The sequence below is a fragment of the Esox lucius genome, chromosome 22, assembly GCF_011004845.1.
Source record: "Esox lucius isolate fEsoLuc1 chromosome 22, fEsoLuc1.pri, whole genome shotgun sequence".
In the NCBI taxonomy this organism is placed as follows: domain Eukaryota; kingdom Metazoa; phylum Chordata; class Actinopteri; order Esociformes; family Esocidae; genus Esox; species Esox lucius.
The window spans coordinates 22,196,446-22,206,992 of NC_047590.1; the positions used below are offsets into that span (position 1 = coordinate 22,196,446).

The 10,547-nt window shown below is 39.1% G+C and overlaps 1 protein-coding gene across 1 annotated transcript in view; it reads right to left on the bottom strand.

The window, feature by feature from the left end:
• The window catches only part of fam155a (family with sequence similarity 155 member A), a 110,462-nt gene extending 100,902 nt beyond the window's left edge, over positions 1–9,560 (bottom strand). The window contains exon 1 of the mRNA XM_013132718.3: positions 8,265–9,560. Within this exon, the coding sequence (XP_012988172.2) occupies positions 8,265–8,969 (705 nt within the window). The 5' untranslated portion in view covers positions 8,970–9,560. The remainder of the gene's footprint in view (positions 1–8,264) is intronic.
• Between the last annotated feature and the right edge of the window lie 987 nt (positions 9,561–10,547).

The window sequence follows — 10,547 nt, forward strand, 5'->3', positions numbered from 1 at the left end:
ATTTAAAATAGTTTAAATATAACTCTGGCAGTGGCATTCATATTTTTTAAGAGGATATCCTATTTTTCTGTCTATAATTTTTGGTTCCGATGTATTTATATGTTCAATATTTTCCCTACACATTCTAGTCCACGTTTTCTCACATAAACACGATTTCTTTGCAACAAGGTAATGACAAAGTTCTCAACAATGGCCACTTGCCTCAGCCACAAAGTGAAAACAGCATTATCATTTAGACACATTTGCAGGGGTTATCACTATGCAGAAATCAGTTATACTGTAAAACACCATTAATGTACTATAAATGCTCATTTAAAAAAATCAGAAATTACAACGCAAATATTCCCATTTGTAGCACATTTAAATTCAAGCACTGATACCTTTCTGTGGCACTTAGCAACCAACAATCTGTCCAACAGTGTAAAAAGGTGCTCACCACATCTGTTAACTGTTAAATTGCTGCACTATAATGCTATCAAAACGCTGCATCTAGTTAACACTGCATATACGGGAACTATAAATGTTTAATTTATCAACTAAATCCATATATATTATATATTCACAACTCATATCCCTTGTCGTATATTTTGACTACCTATTGTACTGTATATAATTGTACGTCAGCTTTGTGTATTTTTTGTGTATTCCATCCATACATGTACAAATAGCAGCTTCATTATTCCAAGAAATATGTGTAAATATATTCAGATGTTTCCTTTTAAGTCTCTGGTGCATAAACATGTCCTGATTTTGTAAATAATCTCATTGTGCCTATATAGTTAGACCAGTGTAGAAGATGAACTGAGATCTGATTGTGATTGGGTGTCATAAGTGTTAACGACAAGATCCGGAGAGCATAAGGTGTGAAGGACATGAAAACCAGGTATAACGGGGTTCTGTAGACCTTTACCCTCTCATAAAAGTCTTCTTGGCCTACAGAAGGCTCTACATCAGGCACACCAGGAGCCGGGATTCAATCATATCAAACATTAACCATCAATATCTGACACGTGCATAGCTGGTGTTTTGGCTGTAACTGCATTACAGCTGTCAAATCAATGAGAGGGGTTGCTCGTGTGGTCGTCATGAAGCCACACCCGTCCAACTTGAGTTAGAGGTTCAGACTGAGAACGGTTAGGCTGTGTAGCTATTGAAATATTAACAATCAAATAATAATCATTATTACACACATTAAAATGTTGATTTACTACAGCCAAATTGATGTGTAGAGGTTGCATAGAATTATTACTAATTATACCCGAAGAATCCATTGGCAGTGTCCTCAATAGCATTTGTGGCTTTACCACATGAAGATGTGGATTTGACAGAGCTAATGCATTTCCATTTCCTGCACAGCAAAAACAACTGCTCTAAAGATGCTGGTTCTGATTGAATTTGACACGAAATGTGAAAGATACAGATTGTAGCCCGATCCCCGCTCTGTTTGTGCTGTCTAAACTTCTATTCTCATTTTCAAACCAAACATTGAAAAAAGAGTTGGCAAGCCAGCACAAACTGATTTAGAAATAACACTACAACTGTATCAAGGTTGTGATCAGTTCAAATTGATGGAAATCAATTCAGGAAGTTATTTGAATCTAAAATCCCAGAAGGTTACATTTTACATTGTAAACAGATTCTAATTTTCAGTTAAATGAAAAGTCTTTAAAAAAAATGTAATTCAGTGAAGTAGAATTTCAAGATCAAGTTAATTTCCTAAATTGTCTGTAAATTAAGCACAACCCTGAACTCCATGGGAACAGTGTAAAGTTCAGAAAGAAACAACATGAGGCCCAAACAGCACTGTATTCACTCCACTGTACTGTACAGTTTTGTGGGATCTGGTCAAAGGAATAGGGTGAATAGAATCGATTTGGGACATGATGGTGTCCGTCTCCGGACAGTACGATATATACCAGTGTAACCAACCAGTGTGTGACTGAGATATCACTTCTCTTCACACACACACAAGAGTACACACATGTAAAGGTACAGTACAGTTTTTTCTGTATTTCTATCTCTTGTTCTCTCTCTCTCTCTCTCATGAGAGAGACAGAGAGAGAGAGAACAAGAGATAGAAATACAGAAAAAAGGTGAACACACACATATCATAGAGCGGCAACACATCCTTCAGAAGCCTAGGACATCCATCATCTGCCCTGTCAAGACCAGGGACACAGGGAGAACTTGAGAAGAGGATGGAAATAAAACAAGGATAAAAGGACATCAGAAAAGGAACAACTGGAGGAAAGAAAGTCTAAAGAATAAATTAAGGAAAGAACTGCAAACCAACAGAATATACATTGTAACTGGGGAGGCAGATAGCTGAGCATCTGACTACCAACCAAAAGGTTGCTGTATTTAACTCTTGAGCTGGCAAGGTGAAAAATATGTAAATTTGTCCTTGAGAAAGTGATGTTGTCCTTTAAAGGGGCAATCTACTGATGCTACATAACTTTTGTACCTAAATATTTTTTATATTACTTTGTTTTACTCTGTTAACACAGTTTATGTTGAAAATACCAACAAAAAAACTTAACAGTCTGAAAACATTCAAAAAATATAATTTTGTTATCGTAAATGTTGGGTTCTTGCATCCATAGCTCTGTCTTTCCAGAAAGTAACATTTCTCCAGACCCTTCCAAGAGCTTATTACAAAAAAATGTACTGGGATGTGCTTTGTTAGGGATTCGATCCCAAGTTTAATAACTATTAATATAAATATGTAGACCAGTGGTAGGTTGGTCATTATTATGGAGCCACAGAAGCTGAAAAAAGATAAAAGAATCCTGCTATTGGACAAAAGTATTTATCCAAAACATTGTATGTGGTTTAGCAGTCTAATCTCTCTGATGCATACTGTTTTGTCCTACTGCAAATTTGACCTACTACAGTTTATGCACAATCCAATTTTCCTCTTTTTTTCCTCAATCCATACATCATAAAATGCCCAAAGGTATATATTGAAACTAAGTGCCATCCACAGAGTAATTCAAGGCCAGACATTTAAAAAAAAATGTCATCCACAAATAATATTACAATCAACTAGATTCCAAATATTTAAAGGATCACTCCATACCCTAAATCATTTCAAAATAAGTTGTGCAGATCATGTTTGCAACATTACTCTAAATTAGGAACATTTTAATTCTAAACTAGGCAGAGTTATGAAATTCACTACTGTGACTAACTTCTATTGTTGCTAGCTTCTTACATGTAGATTGCAAGAGCTTACAGTATCAAAACGGATGCTGCAAGCGATGACCCCATTGAAGACTTGAATGATTACAAATTCCATTATGTTTTGCTGAATTCTAATATCCAACCATATTTGTTGGAGCCAGGATACAGCAATTAAAAAAATAAGACGATGGCGAGCAATAGCTGGCCAACTCTGCCTGGTGTGACCTATGTGGAAACTGCCTTGCAGTGGCGAAAGAGACAAATAGCAGCAGATATGAGAGAACGGTTATGTTTTGTACATGGTACGGCTAGCTAGCTAATATTAAACATTACAATTTATCATCAATTCTGCAATCGTTTGCCTACTAAATCTAGCTACACTCGCTAGTCATCCATTTTGTTTAGATCGTTTACCATCATGTATTTTCTCCATCCATGTTCTGTTACAATGCATATCAAAGAAGACTATTCAAACTACAAATGGGATTATTAATGTTTGTGTATTATGCCAACCTTCTTTTATATTTTATTTATGTATTTTTGCAGGGAATACTTTGAAGAGAATGTCTTGGGAGAAGCAAGACTAATTTTTCCTGCCTGTGACGTTGGGTGCATTCCAAAAATGTTAACCATCTCTTGAAGGGCGGTAAAGAGGTTACCTTTGAGATGGATGATGCTTTGGAAGAACTGTAAAGTTCTGTAAAGTTTGTAATAGAATGTTGTAAAATATCATTATTTGTTATTTAGAATGCCACCTTAATACACAAACAAACAAACAATTACATATATGTTAAGACATTCATTTTGTTGGAGATAATTAGGTGCATCTGAATATGAAACTCAAACAACAGATATTAGACTGACTTGGATACCAGATAATATATATATATATATATATATATATAAAATAGGATTGCACGACATTAAAAATAACTGACATTGCGATACTATGTTTTTCTGCAATATTTATTGCGATATGAAAAAATACAGGATGTCTTCAGAAAGAGCTTTGGCTATCAACCTGACAGTATGTATCCTTCACTCCTCCCCAGCCCCATCCCCTACAATTAAAATGTATCCTGTCTGTAGCCGAAATATTTCCATGTCATTGACGATGCATTTCTTTTTGCAACCAAATTCTCAATTTCAGTCTTTTTAGCCTGTTCCTCGCTTATTATTTAGTCACACGCAAGCAGAGCATGCACGTCAATTTAGTGCAGCAATGAATCATGTTTAAAATAATGATAATAATAAACTGTGTATCCAATAACCCATAAATCAGAGTAAATTACCCTATATCAGACAGATATAATGCTGGTTTTCCATAAAAAGACTGATATATGTTTACCTTACTAAATCGCACATTCTGCGGTGTGACTATTGCGGATGCATACACCGCTATGTCGATGCTGAAACGATATATCGTGCAGCCCTAAATATTGTATATATATATATATATATACACTCACCTAAAGGATTATTAGGAACACCTATTCAATTTCTCATTAATGCAATTATCTAATCAACCAATCACATGGCAGTTGCTTCAATGCATTTAGGGGTGTGGTCCTGGTCAAGACAATCTCCTGAACTCCAAACTGAATGTCAGAATGGTGATTTAAGCAATTTTGAGCGTGGCATGGTTGTTGGTGCCAGACGAGCCGGTCTGAGTATTTCACAATCTGCTCAGTTACTGGGATTTACACGCACAACCATTTCTAGGGTTTACAAAGAATGGTGTGAAAAGGGAAAAACATCCAGTATGCGGCAGTCCTGTGGGCGAAAATGCCTTGTTGATGCTAGAGGTCAGAGGAGAATGGGCCGACTGATTCAAGCTGATAGAAGAGCAACTTTGACTGAAATAACCACTCGTTACAACCGAGGTATGCAGCAAAGCATTTATGAAGCCACAACACACACAACCTTGAGGCAGATGGGCTACAACAGCAGAAGACCCTACCGGGTACCACTCATCTCCACTACAAATAGGAAAAAGAGGCTACAATTTGCACGAGCTCACCAAAATTGGACAGTTGAAGACTGGAAGAATGTTGCCTGGTCTGATGAGTATCGATTTCTGTTGAGACATTCAGATGGTAGAGTCAGAATTTGGCGTAAACAGAATGAGAACATGGATCCATCATGCCTTGTTACCACTGTGCAGACTGGTGGTGTAATGGTGTGGGGGATGTTTTCTTGGCACACTTTAGGCCCCTTAGTGCCCATTGGGCATTTTTTAAATGCCACGGCCTACCTGAGCATTGTTTCTGACCATGTCCATCCCTTTATGACCACCATGTACCCATCCTCTGATGGCTACTTCCAGCAGGATAATGCACCATGTCACAAAGCTCGAATCATTTCAAATTGGTTTCTTGAACATGACAATGAGTTCACTGTACTGAAATGGCCCCCACAGTCACCAGATCTCAACCCAATAGAGCATCTTTGGGATGTGGTGGAACGGGAGCTTCGTGCCTTGGATGTGAATCCCACAAATCTCCATCAACTGCAAGATGCTGTCCTATCAATATGAGCCAACATTTCTAAAGAATGCTTTCAGAACCTTGTTGAATGAATGCCATGTAGAATTAAGGCAGAGAACATCCACCAATCATAGTTATTTTAGGAAATAAATTGTTCATAGATAACCAAACATCAGTTGCCTAGTAATCAGAACAGTCTTTAAGCTATATCTAGTTTTTGATTTGTCTCTGCCTTCCAGGCACATAGCACTGTGGAAGTTGTAGGAATCTCATGATTTAAAATAAAACAATTTAAAATAAACCAAGAATAATAATTATTGATTTGACAGAAGTATATTTTTCCCTGAGTAGGTCATCAAGTACAAGAAAAATATGGAAGGGTTGGAATACTATGGCTACAACCAAGTTGTGGGGGAGTACTGGAGATAAACCTTGGAAATGTCCTTTAAAGGACATGGATATTTAAACACTAATGGGGACAGAAAGCACTTTACCGCCAGGCTTCCCATGACCGCTGGGCAAGAGCAGTACTTAGCTATGGGCTTTGCCATGGTTTTAATGGTGTTTAATTAATTTGTTAGAAAAGGTTTGCTCTATGTAGCAGTTAAATGTGCAGCCCATTTTCATAATAATATGGTACCCTGGAAAATACATCCTGGTCCACACAAAAGTAACTTAACTTGACACAAGAATGTTCACATAAACAAACACACAAACAATATTGTCATGAATCCTTTGTTGGGTACTTTCCTGTAATGACTATAGCCTCTCCACCAATTCTAATAATAACAAATTGTTGGGAAAATTACCAAATGGAAGCGTCCATGTGATATCTTTAACCCAGACCATGCTCTCTTTTGTGGCTTTGGATAGAGAACTGAAGGAGAACCAGGGAGAACGGTTCCAGTAGTACCTGGAACCCAGAAAAAACAAGGGTTCCCCCACAGAGACAGCCAAAGAAAAAAGGGGAGAACATTGTGGCATCTATGTAGTACCCTTTTTTACAGAGGGTTCCCAATGGAACCAAAAAGGATTCAGTCTGGAAACAGAAAGGTTTATCTTATGCAGATCACCAAGGAAATCTTTATAATTTATTTTTCCTTTATTCTAGACTGTACAGGTCTTTCCAATATACAACTGGTGCATGAAAGGTATATTACAATGTTACACTTCAACAGATTCACAAACAACAATGTAGATCTACTTGAGTTATTAACACTTATATATTTTAACACTTATATATATATTTATATAACACTTATATATATAAAATATATTTGAAATACCTCTCCCTCCGTTTTGATGAACTTTCATATGACTGTATCAAAAATATAAAATATTTTTTTTAAAAGCCTGTGTTGGCCCATATTCATACTGAAGCAAATGCATCTAATTAGTAGTGTAATTGATGATTATCATGATTTGTTTGTTTGTTGTCACTAACTGATTCATGAATACTGACCGCCTGCCTGCCGTTGGCATGGCGCCAATGAAGGCAGCGTTGGCGTTCTATATGGACGGATTTCAGCACCTTGGACAGCTCTCATCCGCCTCTATGGTGACTGACTGGAAATCATACCGACAAAAGCCGAAAAATAAAAAGGTTTTGTACTAACGCAATAAAGGAATAGGAAATCTAGCCCCGTAAAAATCTATTCCCTGTAAAGGATATTTTCCAAGCAGGTTACTCGATCGTAGAACGTTGCATAAAAGACATACCGACAAGATGACAAGGGCACACTGAAAATAGGGTACAGGCTTTACTGCAATGGCTCTTGTGCAACCAGTCGGTGATATATAACACAAACCTACAGGGTCGGTTCTTCCTCCAGGCCACATGGCCATATTTGAGTAATAAATTACTGTACGTGATGAAAAAGAAATCGGCTGTCGTAATTCTATATCAACGCCATTGTCGAGTTTTACGACTGATAAAATACAGCCTTCGACTACAGCAGACGAGTAATGAGCAAACGTGTCAAATGGGGAAAAGGCCCTTCCAGCGGATTAAGCTGGGAAACCACTGGTTCCCTATTAACGTTATTGAAATGTACTCAACGTGGAGTGGCCATGGCGGAACACCTGGCATAGAGTGGCGGCTGCACCGCACGCGCGGCACAATACAGAAAAGAAGGGGGAAAAAACACCACCTGCGTGTGGTGCGGAATGACGCATGAATAGGGAAAGAGAAGCAGCTATTGTAGTCTTTGCCATTTAGCATACTAGCCTAGCACAGCACAAAAAAAAACATGACCATCTAGTATTATAATGTTGCAGAACGCGGGCTACCAGCTGATTAAGTTGACTATTGTTTCCTTGGATAGACTAATTGTTTATTTCAGGTGATATTGTGAAGCCTGTGGAAGGAAAGTTATGAAACCTTGAGGCCTGGTGCTTTCTCCTTTCGACAACAGATTTAAAACTCCTCAAGTGGACCAGAGTACGAGGCCATATGCGTCTCATCATTGAGCCTTCTAGTATAGAGATGATCTTGAATCTGTCATCTGTTACCATGACAATTTATAACTGTATGGGACAAAACTGCATCAATTTAGGCAACATCAACAGATGGGGGGAAGATCCCCGTCAGCCTACCTTGCATTCATCCATGCATGTCCTCACTGAATATGCATCCGTTTCATATCTCTGAGTCATATGCTCAAATTCCTCGTATTTCTCCAGGGCGTGTTGGTCGTAGCGTTGGTACGCCTGGACGCACAGGCTGCACCTCGCCATATCGCCATCAATAAGCACGTCAAGACTGCAGTTCAAATTGTCCGGACTCGTAGACCCGTAAAACAAATCCAAGAGAGAATAAGAATTACAAAACGAAAGGTACAAATCACTTATATTTAAAGTCCGAGTCCCTTCTTTTACCGAAAGGCCCTTGCACAAATGGTCGGCGTCATCAAAAGTAAAGCAGTTTTTAGATAAACTATCGTGGTGGCAAGTTTCAAGTCGCCACAAAGGTTTGGTAGAATTCCCTATAAAAATAGCATCTTCGTTTTTTCTGAGGCTGCTGTGTGCTAAATGTTGGTTAGATGAAAGGATGGGTTTTGCAAATGGGTAGGCGCCCATGTTCGTCAATGAAAACTTATCACGGGTCCTTGTCAATTTCGCCTCGGCGCAAAACCACAAGTGATCAGATAGCAGAATGGTTAGAAACAAGAGCGACGCCAAGGACAGTCGCCATCTCTGAGCCCTCTCCGAGTCGGTAAATGGCTTTTCGTTCTCGCGGGGTTCTAGCCAGATTTTGAAGCCGTCTTCTTGCTGCCGACACGTCCAAGCACCCCTGGTCATATTTTGGGAACGCGCTTCTTCACCGGCCGACTCCACCGTGGGGGCTTCTCTGCCACAACATTCATTGACTTGGGGTCTAATTTGCGTTTTTCTCCTCTTAAATGGTGGTTCGTAGGTGGTCCTGGTGGCTTACCTCCGCGATTATCTGTAATTCCCATTCAATTAATGTGTTGGCGGAGATTAAGCCGTGCTTTGCTGGGGCCGCGTTCTCCATGGTTCTCCGATGAAGATGCTAGTTTTCTGTAGCAACATGTCTCTCTCCCTCCTCCTCTCCTCTAGGCTGCGCTCAGCACTGGTCCTTTGCGTAGACCCGTTTTACGGCAAACCTGCATTTACGTTCGCCCCGAATCCACGGACGGTGGTAGTCGGATGAGTCCAATGATTTTCGATTTTCTATGTCAGCCCAGTGATTTTCGGACCCATGTATGTTGGGAAAAATGCATGAGATGTTCTTTTTTGATGTACACTGTCATCTTGGTCCTGGGTTAGTTTTCGCCACCATGTTTGTCTTGGAAGACTTTTTGCAGGGGTTCTGTTTGGCGCGACATCTTCAGAGCTACAACCGTTCCATTCTGACGCACTGAAAGGGTCTGCTCTGCGATGGTGCAGCATCAGTAGCCATGGAGCTACTCTGAGAGCTTAAGCAGAGACTAACTATTATTGAAGACTTGGGGGACATCTGGAGTATGTTGAGCAAGTAGCCAAAAGGAGGACAATATTAAAATATTAAATATTATAGCCACAGTCGACCAAAGAAAATGCAGCTATTTTCGAGAGAGAGTTGTTCATGCTGCTCAAATCGGAAAATTATTACACTATGTTTCCCCATTAGATTCAAACTATTCACCTGGTGTTAAGGCTTATCATGCCTGGCACATGGTACAGACCCTGGATGAAACATTTGTTCTAGATATCTAACCTGCATGCATTATTAACGGCCAATGCTTGCCATGTAAATACATTCATTAAGGCTGCATTAAAAAAAAGACAAATGGTTACTCCCCTGCAAGTGGGGCTTTGCCTTTTCATCAGGTGAAAATCATTATAGCATCGTTATAACGTTTAATCAGGACAGGAAACATCCAGGATACAGTCAGTATTTCACCAGTACCCATAGAAGGCAATCTGTCAATCAGAGCAATAACGAGTTCAGGATTGTATCCAAGGCAACTGATCATGCATTGTGAGGTTTGTTTGGCTGTGAACCTGTCATAGCCCAGTGCCTCTATGTTTTTAATTGAGATAACCCATCACAGGCTAGTCTTTCACTAGTTATTTTAAACCAAACATACATCACAGTGTAAATCTGAAGACAATTTTCAAATGTTCAATTTTAAACCAAAAGGGAAGTATATATATTTATTTATATTTACACAGAAGAGAAGAAGAGAGAAGTTCAAATTCCACATGACATTACAGTATGGCACATCCTGCAGACAATTAGCTGAAAACACAGATGTTTTTTTTGAAGATTCCATACAACAAATCTACATGAGCCATGCTTCTGTCTGACATTACACACACAGACAGGCAGACAGACAGACACACACACACACACAGATGCATGCACGCACACAA